At 48.9% G+C, this 21,282-nt stretch overlaps 1 protein-coding gene across 1 annotated transcript in view; it reads left to right on the forward strand.

Moving 5' to 3' along the window:
• Positions 1-21,282, forward strand: part of TCERG1L (transcription elongation regulator 1 like) — a 215,095-nt gene that overhangs the window by 185,089 nt on the left and 8,724 nt on the right. The window contains exon 12 of the mRNA XM_007452015.1: positions 10,247-10,382. Within this exon, the coding sequence (XP_007452077.1) occupies positions 10,247-10,382 (136 nt within the window). The remainder of the gene's footprint in view (positions 1-10,246; positions 10,383-21,282) is intronic.

Below are 21,282 nucleotides of genomic sequence, written 5' to 3' on the forward strand. Positions count from 1 at the left end.
CTTCCTTCCTTCCTTCCTTCCTTCCTTCCTTCCTTCTCTCTCTCTCACCACCTCCCCTCATAGACTGGACAATAAAAAAAACCACTTTCCTTTGAACTGTAACAGGCAGCTGGTCAGTGGCTATAATTTCTTTGCCAGGGTGACCATTCCGACCCCAGGATGGCTCCGTGGAAAGATTCAGGAGGCGGAAGGAGGTGTGTCTGTGTGTCGGAGAGGTGGCCTCTGGACAGGTAGCAGATGTGCCAGGTCCAGAGGCCCGAGTCCCCTCAGCCCCAGATAAACTAATGAAAGTTTGTTGTTTGTAAAAGTACTCGCTGTGTCTAGAATCCAGTTGCACTGCATGTGGTCTAGTGCGTTGGACAGAATAATGTGCTGCACTGTGCACACGGGCAGGATCCGAAAACCCTGGCCCTACAGATCACCCACATGGGACAGACACGCGTGTGCACATGCACACCCGTCGTTAGGGGTTCAGCTGGATAAGCTCAGTGGCAGTTAGAGGGCTGGGGGAGGGGCAGTGCAGGTTGTGTTTGGGGGCAGAGCTCCAGGAGCATGTGGCCACCATGATGTCTCCAAGAAGGGGACAAGGTGCACGGGACATGAGGCCCCTCAGAGTGAAGAGACCCAGCACTGCAGCTGTTCCCAGCCCCCCACAGCCAGCAAGGCTTGGGTACCCAACTGTGCCCCAGGGGATGCTGCCTCTCACCCTCCATACAATTTTGGCTTGAGCTAGCTTTTATTTTAAGTATTAGAATTTACTCTTTTTTTTAAAACATCTTTATTGGACTATAATTGCTTTACAATGGTGTGGTAGTTTCTGCTGTATACAAAGTGAATCAGCTATGCATATACATATGTCCCCATATCTCCTCCCTGTTGCATCTCCCTCCCTCCCACCCTCCCTATCCCACCCCTCTAGGTGGTCACAAGGCACCGAGCTGATCTCCCTGTGCTATGCGGCTGCTTCCCACTAGCTATCCGTTTTACATTTGGTAGTGTATATATGTCCATGCCACTCTCTCACTTCGTCCCAGCTTACCCTTCCCCCTCCCCGTGTCCTCAAGTCCATTCTCTAGTAGGTCTGAGTTTTTATTCCCATCTTGCCCCTAGGTTCTTCATGACCCTTCTTTTTTTTTTTTTTTTAGATTCCATATATATGTGTTAGCAAACGGTATTTGTTTTTCTCTTTCTGACTTACTTCACTCTGTATGACAAACTCTACGTCCATCCACCTCACTACAGAAAACTCAATTTCATTTCTTTTTATGACTGAGTAATATTCCATTGTATATATATATATGTGCCACATCTTCATTATCCATTCATCTGTTGATGGACACTTAGGTTGTTTCCATGGCTATTGTAAATAGAGCTGCAGTGAACATTCTGGTACATGACTCTTTTGGAATTATGGTTTTATCAGGGTATATGCCTACTAGTGGGATTGCTGGGTCATATGGTAGTTCTATTTTTAGTTTTTTAAGTAACCTCCATACTGTTCTCCATAGTAGCTGTATCAATTTACATTCCCACCAACAGTGCAAGAGGATTCCCTTTTCTCCACACCCTCTCCAGCATTTATTGTTTGTAGATTTTTAGATGATGGCCATTCTGACTGGTGTGAGGTGATCGTTCATTGTAGTTTTGATTTGCATTTCTCTAATGATTAGTGATGTTGAGCATTCTTTCATGTGTTTGTTGGCAATCTGTATATCTTCTTTGGAGAAAGGTCTGTTTAGGTCTTCTGCCCATTTTTGGACTGGGTTCTTTGGTTCTTTGATATTGAGCTGCACGAGCTGCTTGTAAATTTTGGAGATTAATCCTTTGTCAGTTGCTTCATTTGCAAATATTTTCTCCCATTCTGAGGGTTGTCTTTTCTTCTTGTTTATGTTTTCCTTTGCTGTGCGAAAGCTTTTACGTTTCATTAGGTCCCATTTGTTTATTTTTGTTTTTATTTCCATTTCTCTAGGAGGTGGGTCAAAAAGTATCTTGCTGGATTTATGTCATAGAGTGTTCTGCCTACGTTTTCCTCTAAGAGTTTGATAGTGTCTGACCTTACATTTAGGTCTTTAATCCATTTTGAGATTATTTTTGTGTATGGTGTTAGGGAATATTCTAATTTCATTTTTTTACATGTAGCTGTCCAGTTTTCCCAGCACCACTTATTGAAGAGGCTGTCTTTTCTCCATTGTATATTCTTGCCTCCTTTATCAAAGATAAGGTGACCATATGTGCGTGGGTTTATCTCTGGGCTTTCTATCCTGTTCCATTGATCTATATTTCTGTTTTTGTGCCAGTATCATACTGTCTTGATTACTGTAGCTTTGTAGTATAGTCTGAGGTCAGGGAGTGATTCATCCAGCTCTGTTTTTCTTTCTCAAGATTGCTTTGGCTATTTGGGGTCTTTTGTGTTTCCATACAAATTGTGAAATTGTTTGTTCTAGATCTGTGAAGAATGCCAGTGGTAGTTTGATAGGGATTGCAATTAATCTGTAGATTGCTTTGGGTAGTATAGTCATTTTCACAATGTTGATTCTTCCAATCCAAGAACATGGTATATATCTCTCCATCTATTTGTATCATCTTTAATTTCTTTCATCAGTGACATAATTTTCTGCATACAGGTCTTGTGTCTCCTTAGGTAGGTTTATTCCTAGGTATTTTATTCTTTTTGTTGCAGTTGTAAATGGGAGTGTTTTCTTAATTTCACTTTCAGATTTTTCATCATTAGTGTATAGGAATGCTAGAGACTTCTGTGCATTAATTTTGTATCCTGCTACTTTACCAAATTCTTTGATTAGCTCTAGTAGTTTTCTGGTAGCATCTTGAGGATCCTCTATGTATAGTATCATGTCATCTGCAAACAGTGACAGCTTTACTTCTTCTTTTCCAATTTGGATTCCTTTTATGTCTTTTCATTCTCTGATTGCTGTGGCTAAAATTTCCAAAACTATGTGGAATAATAGTGGTGAGAGTGGGCAACCTTGTCTTGTTCCTGACCGTGGTGGAAATGGTTTCAGTTTTTCACCATTGAGGATGATGTTGGCTGTGGGTTTGTCATATATGGCCTTTATTATGTTGAGGTAAGTTCCCTCTATGCCTACTTTCTGGAGGGTTTTTATCATAAATGGGCATTGAATTTTGTTGAAAGATTTCTCTGCATCTATTGAGAGGATCATATGGTTTTTCTACTTCAATTTGTTAATATGGTGTATCACATTGATTGATTTGCGTATATTGAAGAATCCTTGTATTCCTGGGATAAACCCTACTTAATCATGGTGTATGATCCTTTTAATGTGCTGTTGGATTCTGCTTGCTAGTGTTTTGTTGAGGATTTTTGCATCTATGTTCATCAGTGATAGTGGCCTGCAGTTTTCTTTCTTTGTGACATCTTTGTCTGGTTTTGGTATCAGGGTGACGGTGGCCTCGTAGAATGAGTTTGGGAGTGTTCCTCCCTCTGCTATATTTTGGAAGAGTTCCAGAAGGATGGGTGTTGGCTCTTCTCTAAATGTTTGATAGAATTCGCCTGTGAAGCCATCCGGTCCTGGGCTTTTGTTTGTTGGAAGATTTTTAATCACAGTTTCAATTTCAGTGCTTGTGATTGGTCTGTTCATATTTGCTATTTCTTCCTGGTTCAGTCTGGGAAGGTTGTGCATTTCTAAGAATTTGTCCATTTCTTCCAGGTTGTCCATTTTATTGGCATGTAGTTGCTTGTAGTCACCTCTCGTGATCCTTTGTATTTCTGCAGTGTCGGTTGTTGCTTCTCCTTCTTATTTCTAATTCTATTGATTTGAGTCTTCTCCCTCTTTTTCTTGATGAGTCTGGCTAATGGTTTATCAATTTTGTTTATCTTCCCAAAGAACCAGCTTTTAGTTTTATTGATCTTTGCTATGGTTTCCTTCATTTCTTTTTCATTTATTTCTGATCTGATCTTTATGAATTCTTTCCTTCTGCTAACTTTGGGGTTTTTTTTGTTCTTCTTTCTCTAATTGCTTTAGGTGTAAGGTTAGGTTGTTTATTTGAGATGTTTCTTGTTTCTTAAGGTAGGATTGTATTGCTATAAACTTCCCTCTTAGAACTGCTTTTGCTGCATCCCATAGGTTTTGGGTAGTCGTGTTTTCATTGTCATTTGTTTTTAGGTATTTTTTGATTTCCTCTTTGATTTCTTCAGTGATCTCTTGGTTATTAAGTAGTGTATTGTTTAGCCTCCATGTGTTTGTAGTTTTTACAGATTTTTTTCCTGTAATTGATATGTAGTCTCATAGTGTTGTGGTCAGAAAAGATACTTGATATGATTTCAATTTTCTTAAATTTACCAAGGCTTGATTCGTGACCCAGGATATGATCTATCCTGGAGAATGTTCCATGAGCACTTGAGAATGAAGTGTATTCTGTTGTTTTTGGATGGTATGTCCTCTAAATATCAATTAAGTCCATCTTGTTTAATGCGTCATTTAGAGCTGTGTTTCCTTATTTGTTTTCATTTTGGATGATCTGTCCATTGGTGAAAGTTGGCTGTTAAAGTCCCCCACTATGATTGTGTTACTGTCGATTTCCCCTTTATGGCTGTTAGTATTTGCCTTATGTATTGAGGTGCTCCTATGTTGGGTGCATAAATATTTACAATTGTTACATCTTCTTCTTGGATTGATCCCTTGATCATTATGTAGTGTCCTTCTTGGTCTCTTGTAATAGTCTTTGTTTTAAAGTCTATTTTGTCTGATATGAGAATTGCTACTCCAGCTTTCTTTTGATTTCCATTTGCATGGAATATCTTTTTCCATCCCCTCACTTTCAGTCTGTAGGTGTCCCTAGGTCTGAAGTGGGTCTCTTGTAGACAGCATATATAGGGGTCTTATTTTTGTATCCATTCAGCCAATCTGCGTCTTTTGGTGGGAGCATTTAGTCCATTTACATTTAAGGTAATTATCGATATGTATGTTCCTATTACCATTTTCTTAATTGTTTTGGGTTTGTTATTGTAGGTCTTTTCTTTCTCTTGTGTTTCCTGCCTAGAGAAGTTCCTTTAGCATTTGTTGTAGAGCTGGTTTGGTGGTGCTGAATTCTCTTAGCTTTTGCTTGTCTGTAAAGGTTTTAATTTCTCCATCAAATCTGAATGAGATCCTTGCTGGGTAGAGTAATCTTGGTTGTAGGTTTTTCCCTTTCATCACTTTAAATATGTCCTGCCACTCCCTTCTGGCTTGCAGAATGCCTGCTGAAAGATAAGCTGTTAACCTTATGGGGATTCCCTTGTATGTTACTTGCTGTTTTTCCCTTACTGCTTTTAATATTTTTTCTTTGTATTTAATTTTTAATAGTTTGATTAATATGTGTCTTGGCATGTTTCTCCTTGGATTTATCCTGTATGGGACTCTCTGTGCTTCCTGGACTTGATTAACTCTTTCCTTTCCCATATTAGGGAAGTTTTCAACTATAATCTCTTCAAATATTTTCTCAGTCCCTTTCTTTTTCTCTTCGTCTTCTGGGACCCCTATAATTCGAATGTTGGCACACTTAATGTTGTCCCAGAGGTCTCTGAGACTGTCCTCGATTCTTTTCATTCTTTTTTCTTTATTCTGCTCTGCAGTAGTTATATTTCCACTATTTTATCTTCCAGGTCACTTATCCGTTCTTCTGCCTCAGTTTTTCTGCTATTGATCCCTTCCAGAGAATTTTTAATTGCATTTATTGTCTTGTTCATCGTTGTTTGTTTGCTCTTTAGTTCTTCTAGGTCTTTGTTAAACGTTTCTTGTATTTTCTCCATTCTATTTCCAGGATTTTGGATCATCTTTACTATCATTACTCTGAATTCTTTTTCAGGTAGACTGCCTATTTCCTCTTCATTTGTTAGGCCTGGTGGGTTTTTACCTTGCTCCTTCATTTGCTGTGTGTTTCTCTGTCTTCTCATTTTGCTTAACTTACTGTGTTTGGGGTCTCCTTTTTGCAGGCTGCATGTTCGTAGTTCCCATTGTCTTTGGTGTCTGCCCCCAGTGGCTAAGGTTGGTTCCATGGGTTGTGTAGGCTTCCTGCTGGAGGGGACTAGTGCCTGTGTTCTGGTGGATGAGGCTGGATCTTGCCTTTCTGGTGGGCAGGTCCACGTCTGGTGGTGTGTTTAGGGGTGTCTGTGACCTTATTATGATTTTAGGCAGCCTCTCTGCTAATGGGTGGTGTTGTGTTCCTGTCTTGCTTGTTGTTTGGCATAGGGTGTCCAGCAGTGTAGCTTGCTGGTCGTTGAGTGGAGCTGGGTCTTGGCGTTGAGATGGAGATCTCTGGGAGATTTTCACCATTTGTTATTACGTGGAGCTGGGAGGTCTCTGGTGGACCACTGTCCTGAACCTGGCTCTCCCACCTCAGAAGCACAGCCCTGATGTCTGGCTTGAGCACCAAGAGCCTGTCATCCACACGGCTCAGAATAAAAGGGAGAAAAAAAGAAAGAAAGGAAAAGATAAAATGAAATGAAATAAAGTTATTAAAATAAAACGTAATTATTTTTAAAAAATTGAAAAGTAATACAAAAAGAAATAAGGAAGAGAGCGACTATACCAAAAAACAAATCCACCAATGTAAACAAGTGCTAAAAACTATACTAAAAAAAAGAAGAAAAAAAAAGGACAGACAGAACCCTAGGACAAATGGTAAAAGCAAAGTTATACAGACAAAATCACCTACAGAAGCATACACATACACACTCAGAAAAAAAGAAAAAGGGAAAAATATATATATATCGTTGCTCCCAAAGTCCACCTCCTCAATTTGGGATGATTCGTTGTCTATTCATGTATTCCACAGATGCAGGTACATCAAGTTGATTGTGGAGCTTTAATCCGCTGCTCCTGAGGCTGCTGGGAGAGATTTCTCTTTCTCTTCTTTGTTCGCACAGCTCCCGGGGTTCAGCTTTGGATTTGGCCCCGCCTCTGCGTGTAGGTCGCTGGAGGGCGTCTGTCCTTCGTTCAGACAGGACGGGGTTAAAGGAGCAGCTGCTTCGGGGACTTTGGCTCACTCAGGCCAGGGGGCAGGGAGGGGCGCGGAGTGCGGGGTGAGCCTGCGTTGGCAGAGGCTGGCGTGACGTTGCACCAGCCTGAGGCACGCTGTGCGTTCTCCCGGGGGAGTTGTCCCTGGATCCCAGGACCCTGGCAGTGGTGGGCTGCACAGGCTCCCCGGAAGGGGGTTGTGGTTAGTGACCTGTGCTCACACACAGGCTTCTTGGTTGCGGCCGCAGCAGCGTTAGCATCTCATGCCCGTCTCTGGGGTTCCTGTGCTCACACACAGGCTTCTCGGCGGCAGCAGCAGCCTTAGCGTCTCATGCCCGTCTCTGGGGTCCGCACTTTTAGCCGCGGCTCACGCCCGTCTCTGGAGCTCCTTTAGACGGCGCTCTGAATCCGCTCTCCTCGCGCACCCTGAAACAATATTCTCTTGCCTCTTAGACGGGTCCAGACTTTTCCCCGGACTCCCTCCCGGCCAGCCGTGGCACACTAACCCCCTGCAGGCTGTGTTCACACCGCCAACCCCAGTCCTCTCCCTGCGCTCCAACCAAAGCCGGAGCCTCAGCTCCCTGCCCCACCCGCCCCGGCGGGCGAGCACACAAGCCTCTCGGGCTGGTGAGTGCCGGTCGGCCCCGATCCTCCGTGCGGGAATCTCCCCGCTCTGCCCTCCGCACCCCTGTTGCTGCGCTGTCCTCCGCGGCTCCGAAGCTCCCCGCTCCGCCTCCCGCAGTCTCCGCCCGCGAAGGGGCTCCTAGTGTGTGGAAACCTTTCCTCCTTCACGGCTCCCTCCCACTGGTGCAGGTCCCGCCCCTATGCTTTCGTCTCTGTTTATTCTTTTTTCTTTTGCCCTACCCAGGTACGTGGGGAGTTTCTTGCCTTTGGGGAGGTCTGAGGTCTTCTGCCAGCATTCACTAGGTGTTCTGTAGGAGTTGTTCCACGTGTAGATGTATTTCTGGTGTATCTGTGGGGAGGAGGGTGATCTCCGTGTCTTACTCTTCCGCCATCTTGAAGCTCCTCCCAGAATTTACTTTTTGTACCCAAATTTTTCAGCCATAAGAATATTGAAAATATATTTAGTAAGTTTTCATTTGCTTTTGATTAATTCTAATTGAACCGATAGCTTTGCAGTCTGGAAGGTGCCCAGTGGTTCCGAACACAATATTTTGTGGAATAAGCTGTAATCCGTGATCATTGCCGCACTCACAACGTTCCTATTAATCTTATTTCAAGTTACAACAATGCGAGGCTTGTTTCCACACTTCTATTTTTAACTAATGAAAATTTATTCCAAAGAAATCCTAATTATACCCTTTGGAGTGTGATTCAATGGCAAATCCACTGGTAATTTTCTTTTTTCAAAATTCCGCATAATTGCATAAGAAGCTAAGAATGTAAGTTCTCCTGCAATAGTTGGTCTATAAATAAGATTCCCTAATGGGCTGAGCAAGGAGGTCTTTTTCTTTGCACATTTTGGATGAGGTTTGATTAACTCACGTTATAACCCTGATGCGTGAAAACCCTTGTTAGACGTAGCACATGGGATACCACGTTCTCATCACGTCCCCAAATTGGTAACCTGCATATTTTCACAGCACCTTGGACAGAGGTGGAAAAGCTGCAGATTTGGTGGGCGTCAGGAGGTGGGGCTGCCCTGGTTGAGCTGTTAAGTGACTGTATGACCTGAACGGTCCGTCTCCTTCTCCCGAAATGCGGGAGTGCAGATGTGCCCAGATCATCCTGTGCATCACTGGCCTCTGTTCCTGTGTGCCGGAGCACCTTCCCACCTATGTGCCAGAGCACCTTCCCAGATGTCTCCAGACACCGCCAAAGTCCCCCAGGAACAAACCACCCGGGCCTGAGCCCAGATCTTGACCTACATCAGAAAACCCAGATGTGCGTGGCGTGAGCACCTTCAACCCTGCAATTCCCGGGTTGAGGTTGGTTTTGCAAAGAGGGAGGGAAGCGCCAGGCTTTTGAAGTGTGTGTGCTCTGCTGTCCTGGACCTCCAAGCACTTAGGACGCTGTCGCGGATGCAGGAGACACGAAGTCCTGGCGCTTCCAGCGGGCTGCCCTTTAGGTTTGACAGCCTCGCTTGACCTGAGCGCATATCAGAAAGGTGGCCTCAGGATCAGGTTTGCACCAGCCTGTTGAAGTCTCTGCCCGAGGACCCTGGTCCTGGGGGGGCAGGGCTAGGCCAGGAGGAGGCCCCGCAGAGGGGTCTGGGTGTCTCAGCAGGGCTGCTGTCTAGGCGGTGGAGGTCCAGTCCATGCATCCTGGCTGAGAACAGGCTGCCTGGGAGGAGACCGGGGGTGGGGCTGGGCAGACCCCGCTCCCAGGTTGGGGAGCGAGAGGCAGAGGAGTGGGGGTAACACGTCTGCATGTGGCCAGATGACTTCTTCCAGCAGCAAACGTCAAGATGCCTTAGAAGGAGGTTTCCAGACGCTTTCAGAAGGTGTAGAACCATCAAGAGATCTACCAAATGGCCAGTTAAATAAAAGGATGCACGTTGCCGAGCTGGCGCTCCATAAAAGCAGGCTCTCTCCTTCCTCCCCGCCACCCTGCCTGGCCCCTGCCCTGGGCCCGCGCTGGGCCCCCCTCCTCCCTGCCCCTTGTGTCCGGGCCGTGGCTGCGGCCACCCCTGTGGAGGGGGACGGACCGGCTCTGGGCTCACGTTGCCCAGCTGTCCCCATCCCTGTGCAGATCGCCCAGGTGGCATCCCCTCTCCCCACTGTCACTGAAATGTCCCTCGCAGGTTAGACGTTGGAACAATGTTTTCTGTCCCCTGAGTGTGGATAGAATAGTCTCCCCATAAATGTCTTCCATGCATTTATCCGAAATGAAACAGTATCTAAAAACAAGCGGAACCAGGTTGAAGCTCCACCGCTTGGTTCAAGTGACAGGCTCGCTCCGTTCCCTCGGGTGACGACCGGTCTCTGGCGGTGAAACGGTGAGGGACTCACAGCCTCCTTCCTGGTGGCCCAGTGGGGTGCCCTCGGCCCTCGGGCTCCCAGCGCTGCCTTCCCTCCCGAGAGCGTCCATCCTGTTAGGGCTTCAGTCTCAACTTTCCGCCCCAAAGGCAGCAGAGCTGTTTGCATCCCAAGAGCAAAATCTCTGCTCTGTTGGGCTGACTGTTCCGGGCCTTGCAACGTGTCTAAAGAATCTTTGCCCCTTACAGGGTTACCAGAGGGTTTTGAAAGCTTGCAGTGAGAAGCAGTTGGGTCTCCAAGGTCACGTTTGACTCTCTGTCTTGTGCCCTGAAGGACGGAAGGCCACGTGAGTCCCGGGCCCGAGGAGGCGGAGAGAAAAGGCACGGGTGCCAAGACGCCGCCGCCCCAGATCCTTCTGCCCCTGGAGGAGCGGGTGACCCACTTCCGAGACATGCTCCTGGAGAGAGGGGTAAGGATGTTACGTGATAGCAACCCTCAGTGGGAGTGGCTGAGCTACTGTCCCCCAGCCCAAGACCCCTCCCCTTCCTCACCGAGCCTGCCCGCAGTCACGCTGCCTGACATTCAGGGGCCACGTGATGTGAGGCCAAAGCAAAGGAAAATGGATCCTGCTTCTTGTCCTAAAAGGGAAAGGAGGCTTTGAAGGGTGTGATGCATCGCGGGGTAGCTGTCGCCACCTGTCCAAGGAAGTGGCTGAGAGGTGAACAGGTGTGGGTCACCTGGAAGGGACGGGCCCCAGGGCCATGTGGAGAAATGAGTGGTCTGTGTTGATGGCTTTCCTGCTGGAGCCCTGCTGGCTTCCGGGGTCCACACCCCCAGAGGGAAGAGCCCTCCACTTCACTAGGGGAGGGACTCATACACCTCTGGATCAACCCAGCGGTTTTCGTACACCTGGGATGTCTTAATTGTAGTTGACTTCTGAATCTCATTTTGAATTGAGGAGGAAAAAACAGTTTATAATTGAATCTCCTTCCAATGACTTTTAGTTCCTGTTTTGGCTTTTGGGTATAAAATGAGCCCGATACAATAGTTTAGCCCAGTTGGATTTCTTCATAAAATGAGACTGAATGCAGTAATAGGAACCGGTGTGTAATGATAATTATAATGAACACTGTAAATGGCCTTGGGAATTCAAAAGCAAATTCCCTCTGCAGTCAGCACCCACCCAAGGCTGCTTCCTGGGTGGCCTCTCCCAGAGCAGGTGCAGCTGGGAACTGAGGCGGGGGCGGCCTGGGGAGACCTCCTCTCCCCCAGAGCAGCGGGTCTGAGCAGTGCTGGCACCTGGGCAGGGTGAGGCCCTGGGGCTACAGGGAAGCTAAATGGTGCCAGCGCTTAAGAATTAGGAGTAAGAAGGAGATTATCTCAGGCACCTTCCGTGGGAGGCCTCTTTTCCTCTGCACCATGAATTTTAATGCATGCATTGCTCTATCTGTCTAGAGACTCACTCAAAAATAAAATACAGCCCTTGGCGCAAGGACCTGGAAGGAAAAGTAGGCTTGTGAGCTTAAAACTGCAATGCAATGGATTAAGCCTATATTCACATATATGCCGAGTAACCCAGAAGTGCAAAATGGGAAGGCCGTGAACACACACGCACACTGGAGTGGCCCCTGGTGTAGATGGAGGACGTGTTTTTGTAAAAAGACATAATTTTAAAAACTATATTTACTTGGCTAAAATTTTATTTTTAAAAAAAGGCTCCCTCCCCATGCAACTTTCCTTTTTTTTTTTTTTTTTTTTTCCAAGACATAGAGATGATTTGATTAAACAAATCCTGCAGGATGAAATAGCCTTGAAACAACTGACTCTCTTGTGAGAGGTGTGTCTCTGTGTGTGTGTATGTGTGTGTGTGTGCCTGTGAGTGTACATGCTTGTGTTTGTGTGTGTGGCGTGGGCTCCCTGCCCGACCCACCGAAGACTCCGCATGGCAGTTGGGAAAGGGCTCCGGCCGACCTCTCCCTTCGCCCATTGCTCAGCCCTCGCCCCATTCTCAGCCTTCCCACTTCAACAGCAGAGACGTGCAGACAAAGCCAGTGTCACTACCTGGCTAAGGAGAGGAGGCCAGGAACAGAGGCTGGGACTCCGAGCTCTGGCCGTCCAGCCCCTCTGTTCCTACAGTGGAGAAATGGGTCCAGTGCCCACGTTCCCTTCTCCAGCCACCCCAGGAGGATTCTGCCAACAGGGCTTTGACTCCATTTAGATGTCGTCACTGCCACTCGACGGGGTTGCTTATTCCGTGGCTGGCAGTGTCCTCCTGGTCCTGGAGGCTTGTACCCAGTGTCACCACCGGTCACCATCCCTGGTGGCCGCCCTCAGCTGTCTCACAGCCCCCCTCACCCACCTTCCACCCTTGGCACGGGGTCCCTTCCCTGGGAGGCCCTCCCTCCCTCGCCCCCTGGCTGCCCAGCTGACACATGATGCCACACGGCTGCTCTGTGTCCCTTCCACGTCGCCAGGTCACCGTGCTGGCTCGCAGCTCCTGGAGACGCGGGACTCTCCAATGCGCCGTTGGGTTCCCAGGGCCTGGCTCCCAGGAGGCGCTCAATGATTTCCCAGGACTCCCTTCGTGGCCGAGCTCTGGTCTGGCTGCACGTGCCCCGGGCCGGCCCAGCACTGATCCCGGAGTGGGCCCGTGAGCCTGGATAAGGGAGTTTATCTCCTGGAGCAGCTGCTGTTTCTGTTTCCTTCTGCCCCACTCGTGTGGCCCCAAAGCATCTGCACGACAGGGCTTATGGCATCACTCATGTGAATGTGATAAAGCAGATTCCTCTGCCCTCAGAGCCACTGAGAATACGATTCTCTTCTGCAAACCCATTGGGAGGGACACTCCCGAGTTTTGCTGCCACACCTCTTCTGATTGCAAGGACAGTGCAGAAATATTCATAATTCCGAGTATCTGAATGGACCCAGCCAGTCTGTCCCAGTGGAATTAACTGGGAGACATGGCCCGTCCTCCGTGAGACATGACGGCATTGTGAGCATTTGAGAAATATATACAGCATCCATCTCATCAATGTCTAAGTTTTCCACCTCTTTGTTTTGGAAACCAACCAGGCCCATCTTACCAGCACAACATCAGACTAACCCACGTGGGAGATTAAGGCTGCCGGAGATGCCTCCCTCTCCTTCCCAATGATGTGAGTCTCTGAATGTGTCCCAGTGGCCTCAGCTGAGCATTTTTTTTTTAATATTATTTATTTATTTATGGCTTTGTTGGGTCTTCGTTTCTGCACGAGGGCTTTCTCCAGTTGCGGCGAGCGGGGGCCACTCTTCGTCGCGGTGCGCGGGCCTCTCACTGTCGCGGCCTCTCTTGTTGCGGAGCACGGGCTCCAGACACTCAGGCTCAGTAGTTGTGGCTCACGGGCCTAGTTGCTCCGCGGCAGGTGGGATCCTCCCAGACCAGGGCTCGAACCTGTGTCCCCTGCATTAGCAGGCAGATTCCCAACCGCTGCGCCACCAGGGAAGCCCCGAGCAGTTTTACTAAGGAGATTTTCAGTGTGTTCTTGTCTCGTTGAGGTGGGTGATTCCATTCACCCACCCATTCCATAGGTACTCATGCATGAGCCTCAGCAAAAACACCCTGGGAATGGGAGGCGCCAACTGCAGTGCTCTGGGTTTTCTCTGGAGAGAGACTGTGGTGAGCCTAGACCCCTATCTCACAAGGGTTTCAGAGGAAGCCCGTATGCTGCTCGTGAATAGAAAAGGCCAACCTGAATGCACGCTGATGTCGTAAAGCAAAGCAGCATTTATGACTTTTGGACTTTATAAAGTGTGCCAGCAGATTTCATGAGTTACTCATGCTCAAGAGGACTTGATAGCTAAGCGCATCAGATTTCCAGTTGCTTAAAAATGAGGCCGAGAAAGGTCACTTTTTTCATAGGTTGGGTGATTAACAAGATTTTTTTATTGCATTTGTTCAGGGCTTCAGCTCAGAGACTCATGTGCTTATAGAATGATGGCACTAGGTGTGTGGATTTCTAGTAGTTTAAAAAGGGCATGGTTTGGGGCATTCCATGGGGATTATGGCTTGGGGAAGGGGCCTTCGGTTTTGTGGTTTTGAAATATGTAAGTGGAAGGTTTCGTTTTTATGTTGTTTCACTAGTATAAACCACAGTAGGGCTTTCTTTAAACTTTGGTCTATAAAGAGGCAGGATCCATTGAGTAGCAGTCTATTTAGATAAATGCATTAGAGACATTTTATTGAAGGTGTCTTCCTTCTGCAAAGTATCCCTTGCAAGTGGCTTTCCCAGGCACCGAGAAAGAAAGACTCTTCCATTACCCTGGACCTTGATTCAGGCACTCCAGGGTCCCTCTGTGGGTGACCCCCCCAGCCAGCTTCCCAGCAGCGGGCAGCCTTGGGGAGACTGACTGGCACAGCGGCCAGCTCTGCAGCTGAGACCCCTGGACCTGGGTCCAAGTCTGTGTTGAAATATGGAACCCACAGGCCGCAGGCCTTCGCCAGCCCAGCCACGGTGGTCTCTCTCTGCGCTAAGACAGGCATCCACCGTGAGGTTTCTGGTGCAGAGTTGGTCCAAATGAAGGAGAGGTTCCTTACCAGGTGTCCTCCCACCATCAGGGAAGCTGCATCTTCTCCCATGTGGCAGGAAGACCCCCTCCCTGGTGGGGGATGGCCGGCGCTCCTTCACTCAGATGCATAAGTGGTGTTGCCTGGAGCTATAGCGGCACTTGGGCCGAGACATATGAGGGAGGGTTTCGGTCACCCGCAGGTGCAGGTACACATCACAGGCAAGACGGCTCTGGAGGTGAGGTGCCTGAGCTGTAGCTCTTGAGTTGTGGACACCCGCAGGGTCTCTTCCACGAGGTGAATCTTTGCTCCTTGGGCAGCTTATGCGCTTCGTGTTCCGATGGCAGCTCTTCAAAGCCTCGCCAGGCACATACAACTAATAAAACAGAATCGTGCTCTCAAAAGAACACATGCTCATTATAGGAAAGTGGCAAAATACAAAGAATAGAAATAAGAAAAACATCACCTGAAGCTCTACCCCAATTCTTATCATCAATGGGTACATCTCTTTCCAGTCTTTCTTTCTAGAAACAGATTTGAAAGAAATAGGAAAAATAAACATTTGTATTATTTAGTATAACCAAGATTGAACTGTAGTTGAACATGGCTGAACCAAAGTTTTTTAATATAGTCAATTTCCTAAGGTTCAACCTAACTTACACATTTGTATACTGTTTTCTCCTCTTACCCATTTTTAAAATATTACTGTAAACCTTTGGAAACGTTTTTGATGAGGGTATAGTAGTCAATTCATTGTCAGTTCACAAATCCCTTTTTTCATTTATTTAGTTTATTGCCCAGTTTTGCTAGTTTAAATAGTACTCTGGTGACCATATCGATGCCTTAATGTTGGTTTTTTGTGTAGGATTGTTTCCTACACGCTGTCAACATTTGACCTGTATTTACCAAATTGTTTTGGAAAAAGTCGTTTTCTTACAATGTATTCTCCCAGCGGTGTTGGACCAGCGTGCTCCACCAGCACTGAATAGTAAGAAGTATAAATATTGACTATTTATCATTTTTTGAATCTCATTCTTCTTTACCTTTGATTTGGGTTTTCTCTTGGTTTCTATGCTGTGGTTTTTCTTTCCTGAATTAACTCTCACGGCCTTTGGCAATTCAGCTCTGCAGATATTACTGTGGTCACCTCTCTATTAGTGAGTAGATGGCGGTCCAATCATGAAGATGACCTTGGGGGAGTTGTGGACCACCCACTCTAATGCCTGGAAAGGGATTATAACTATCCCTAACGTGAAAGAAAAGTAAGTAAAATTAGCTGAGATACAGTGGAATAACAGTACAGAATTTTTTTTATCAAATCAAAATACCAAAAAAAGCACCAAAATTGGCAAAATACCATGAGTACTAGGAGTTGAGGGTGGGAATCGACACGTCCCAGAGTTTGGGGGAAGTGCGCAGCCCCTTTCTCACTTCTGGGTCACCTGTGGGTCAACCTGCTCACCTGGGCTCAGGGGAACCTTCCACATGCCGACCACTCCCCCCTCTAAATTTAGGGATTGAGCATCTCCAGGGGCAGCGCTCCACCAGGGAGGGTGGGAGCAGGAGGTAAACCCCCATGTCCCCGCCTTCGGTGGGATGAATTGCAGGCAGATTCCAGCGTGTTCTACGTGAGTCTCCATGGTTCCCTGGGGACACGGCGCCCTGCGGCCCCCAGGGGCCACCCGCCCCTTTATGCACCGTCCTTGGCTCTTCTTCCTCCACGTCTCAGTGTCCTGCACGCCTGGCATCACCTCCCCAATGCGGCGCCGTCACCCAAGCTCCCTTCTTGTGGCTGCTTCTAGACGATCCCAGAGATGACAGCGCCTCCCGTCCAGGATGAGCCAGGAGCACAGTCTGCTCACTTCATCCTGTGCTGTGTCCACCTCAGGCCGCCTTTAATTGTCAGGAGCTCCAGAACCTGAAATAGAAGACACAGCTGTGCGCTCCAGGAAATTGGTTAAAGAGGGTAATGGCGTGAGTGCTAATTACAAGCAACACGCCATCTGTCATCAGCGGAGCCTGCAGGCGACGTGGAGGACAGAGCAGAGGACCAGAGGATGCTGGGCACATCCTCACACGTGACCCGCAGTGTCAGGGCGGCGGGGTCTGGGCGCTCAGGAGGGTGGCCCCGCAGGGAGAGCTAGTGGGCAGGGAGGGGGTCTGGGCTCGGGAGGGGTGGGGTGAGCGCCGACGGAGGGAGGTGGTGTTGGGGCGCAGGTCGGGGCTGGAGGTAGAGAAGCCAGGAGGGCAAACTTGGGCAAATGCACGGAGGGGCTGTGGCCACGGTCTCCGGCCCCTGGAAGCAGAGGGCAGTGGGCTCAGGCTGGGGGGAGATTCAGGGACCGTCTTCAGGGGCCACTGGGCCTCCTGCACGGCTCAGCATGTCAGGTGCCCCCCCAGTGGCCTCGTGCCCCCTCAGAAGTCCCGCACCTGCTTCTCCCCTTCCCAGGTAAGAGAGGCCTTCACACGTCCCGGCTGAGGCCTTGGTCCATTTCCCTGAGACCAGGAGAGACCAGAGGTGATAGGAAGGGGAGAGAGGATGCCAGCCGAGGGTCCGACCAGAACATGCAGACAGACAGACAGACAGGCAGACGGATGCCTTCCTCTCTTCCTTCGGCTCCTGGCCTTTTCTGTGACCCAAGGCTTGACAAGCACTCAAAACCGCCTTTGGTTTCGGAGACGAAGCATGCCTGCCTCCTTTGGGTGCCCAGCCTGGGGGCAGGACCCTGAGGGGACGGCCATGGCCCCGTGGCACCCACAGGACTTGTGTTATTATCTCGCTTTTTAGCCTCAACCCAACGCTCTCAGAGCACGTTACTTAACGGAGTCCCTTTCCCCAGGAGCAATGCAGTACCCACTCCTTGGCCTTCGGAGAGGTTTCCGTGAAGGTGGGGCTGAGGTTGGAGCCGGTGTCATCCGGGGAAGGGTCACCTCGTGGTGGCTTCCGAGAGGGCGTCACCCTGCCGTGCCCCGCGGGTGGAGGGGGTGGAGGGGTCAGCCGCCCGGCGTGGGACCCTCGCTGGTGGGGGGCGCTCAGGGCCACTCAGCTGGACAGGACACTGGGTGGACAGCTGGGGCCAGACCCGAGAGGCCCGGGTGCCTGGCCGCGTGGCTGACCCGTTGGTCTGAGGGCTCTTGGAAAGATGGGGGCTGCGGGTCAAGGGAAAATGACCCTGGGGGACGGGGAGCCATCAGGAGGCCACTGTGGTCGTCCAGGCAGGAGATGACCACCCCCAAAGGTGACAAGGATGAGGTTGTCATTTTGCTATTTGTGCTGGCACGATTCTTTGGGGTTTTAAAGCAAGGTTATTTTTCTGGGGGAACCTTGACAACAGCTATGACAGGAAGGGCCTGGTGCATGTGGCCGCAGAGAGGGTACCAGTGTCTCCCCTTTGATCTACAGTCTTGCTGGAGCTGTCATCCCTCCAGCAGTGACACCTGTAGGTGCAGACAGTGCCACGCGGGATGCCCACGTGTCAGCCAGCCAGGCGGCAGCCTCGGACCAATGCCGAGGGTGGACGCCTGCTGACAGTTTCCACTTTATGGCGGCATCTGTCCAGGTTTGGGAACTGCGCCCTGGCCGGTCCACGCTGCGGCTCCTTCTCTGTGCCTGTGTTTCAGACCACCAGCTCTGGTGCCTTCTGTTGTAGAAATGGCAGGGAACACAATTCAGACACTGAGGATGACTCAGAGGGGAGTCGACTGCAGGAGGCTGGGCTCCGGTACAGCTCAAGGGACCCTCTGCCCATGTGTCCCGATTCCCAGCCCATAGTGGGTGATGTTCCAGAGGGGAGTTAAATAAAGCTGTGCATGAGTGTTAATCAGAGGCCAGCGGTATAGGGGCCAGGACAGTGTCCAAACACACTCTCACCAAGACAAGAAGTGTTGACCTTCACCCACGGCACAGAGTCACCTGGTGTCAGCACCCTGAGATGGAAGAGGTTGCCAAGTGTCAGGAGATGACGTACTCATCACAGAACACGGCCCTGCAAGGGAGACGGAAGCACTACACGACACGGTCAGGCTGCAGGGAAGGACGGGACTTCTGCAGGAAAGGGTCTGAAATTGGCTGAAGAATTCCACGATCCTGGACCAAATCACATGTAAAATGTCAGAGATTCAAAGGACTGTTAGGCAGACGAGGGATGGAGATCACTGTTGAGAAACGAAGGCCAAGTTAGAGGCAAGAACATGCATTTGTCTTGGGGACCTGCTGTGTGGGCAGAGTTCTAGGGTGGCCCCAAGACTCCCACTCCGGGGCACACATCTTGAATAACCCCCTCTCTTGAGAGTGGGCAGGACTCCAAATAGGATGGGGGGGTCACCCCCATGTTGGTGTGACACCATGTTATGTAAGATTGGGTCTCATATATAGAGATTCTCCCACTGGCTTTAAGGAAGCCAACCTATTGTGGAGGGCCCACCATGGAGAATTGGGGACCCCTGGGAGTGGAGAATGGCTCCCCGCAGGCCTCCAGCAAGAAAGGGGAGGCCTCAGCCCCTGCCCCATGGGATGAACCTACCAGACAACATGACCGTGGGGACACAGGTCCAGGGAGGCTGGGCTTCCATCAAGAGTGAGTCTCACAGTCGAGGGAACGACAGTCATCAGGGTCCTTCTTTGGGAAGAGTCTGTCTCACAGACAAGAGGCTGTGTCCACCCACAGGCAGTGACGGGCCCTGTTTCACACTCGACTGTCCAGACTTCCCTTCTGCTCCAGCCTCTGTCGCAGGTCCCAAGCCCGGCTGCCCCTCTGTCCAGAACTGCCACCCTCCTCTGAACTTCAAGAGCATCTGTTAGTGTGGCTGTCAGGTTATGTGGCGACGTCTGTTTTGTCACAAATTACAGTCATTGGGGAGATGGCTCATCTTGCCTTGTATACAGATTGTAAATTCCTCTGGAGGCAAGGACAATATATTAATTTTTTAAAATATAGTTTAGTATACATCTAGAACTCCAAAACTTCTCAACAAACTGGTGGAATCAGTTATGTGACACCAATTCTTAATAATCGTTGGCCTTCCTTACAAAACTAGGACCTTGGAGGGGTTTACAGGTCTCTACATGGTGGATAGCTGCCCATCTGATTGGGCTGTATTGAAGTTGGCCATTCCTTCTCTCCATATCCACCCTAATGCTCACGTGGTCAAGTGTCAGCTCTCAAAAAGCAGAGAAAGCATTCCGCCCTGATGCTTTTCCAGAGCCCCTACCCCCGATCCCTGTAACGTGTCAAAATTTCACCATGTTTTTAGTCAACTGAAAAAAATCCCTGGGTGGAGTTTGGGTCACCCTGCCTGATAAAAGAGCTCATGAGTATTAAAAAGGGCTTTAATTTTTATTATTGAAGATAGGAATTGTCAATTTTGAAAAATCATTATGTTATGATGCACAAAGCAAAGCACAATTCCTATTGAAATAATATCTCTACCAGAAATATTTTAACCTGCTCAAAAGTAGGAATGTGAAGGGATCTTGTTTTCGTAAACTGCCCATTGGCTCCACCTCCCCACGTCCCGGGAGTCCCTCCCCTGCCCCGGCTCCTAGATACACATCACATCTGGCTCTTCCTCTCCCGTTGCTCTCCAGACAAGGCCCTAGTTCCTAAGTAGGTCTGGGAGTGTCCTGAGCATCTGCTCTGCCCGTCTCTCCTGCCTCTTCCCAGCCCCTCATAGCCTCCTTCATCCCAGCCATGTTCCCCCCTTGTAATCCCCACATTCCCCACAGTTCCTGGAGCCTGGCCTTCACTCCACAGACACTTCCTCCTGAACACCTCCCAGGCCCTTCATGGGCCCAGTTCCAGCACAGTCAGTATTCGAGACAACCTCTCCCCAGGCCCTTCTCTGTGTCCCCTTGGCTCCTGGGCATGTCTCTGGAAGGACGCTAATGCCCCCCAGGAGATCCTGAGTTATAGCTTTTCTGCCTCACCCTGGACTGTGGGCCTCCTTATGTCAGTGGCCTTGATTTATTTTCTCTGAACCCTCAGCACCCAGCATGGGGCCTAAGGCACAGTCAATATTTGGTCAATGCTTTTAAATGAATAAATTATTTTTGGATGACTTAAATGTTTCACTGCTCCATCAGCTGAGAGAGTCTGGATCAACAACATGCCAGCAGCAATGAGCTCACCCGGCACCCGGGTCTCCAATAAGAGGGACCAGGGCTTCTTGGAGAATGCTGATTCTAGGGCCAAGGTAGGAGCGATATGAGATGACCTTGGAGCATCTTGAAGGGCTCAGAAAACAAAATGATGGGGTACGTCCCAGGGACACAGGAGCCAGCCACAACAGCCAAACCAGGAGCAGATCGATAATCATGTTAGATTATAACCCAAAGTATGAAATAAGTATCCATGAGTCATATTGATATAAACAAATGATTGAACAAATAAGTAAATGGGAGAGAATGGACAAATATCCCATCCAGAAGAATGCCAAGGAACTTATACAGATACTCCCATCTCAGGAGGTGGAGCCGGACCCCTTAAGTGTGGGCTATACATTGTGACTTCCCTCCAAAGAGGACAGCATGGGATAGGGGAAAAAGAATAAATTCATGGAGGAAAGACCTCAGCTGGTCAGTCAAGGTCAACGTCAGCTCTGATAAGTTACGTTGACAGTATGGACCTTGATAGGATGTGACAAGAAGGGCACATTTTCTGGGGTCTCCCTCCCCAAACCCACAGCCCTGGTCAAACCAAGAGAAACACTGAGACAAATCCCAGCAGAGGTACATGTCACAAAATACCTGACCAGTACTCCTCAGAACTATCAAGGTCATCGAAACCAAGGAGAGCGAGAAACTGTACAGCCCAGAGGAGCCCGAGGA

The sequence above is a fragment of the Lipotes vexillifer genome, unplaced genomic scaffold, assembly GCF_000442215.2.
Source record: "Lipotes vexillifer unplaced genomic scaffold, Lipotes_vexillifer_v1.1 scaffold1117, whole genome shotgun sequence".
Taxonomy (NCBI): domain Eukaryota; kingdom Metazoa; phylum Chordata; class Mammalia; order Artiodactyla; family Lipotidae; genus Lipotes; species Lipotes vexillifer.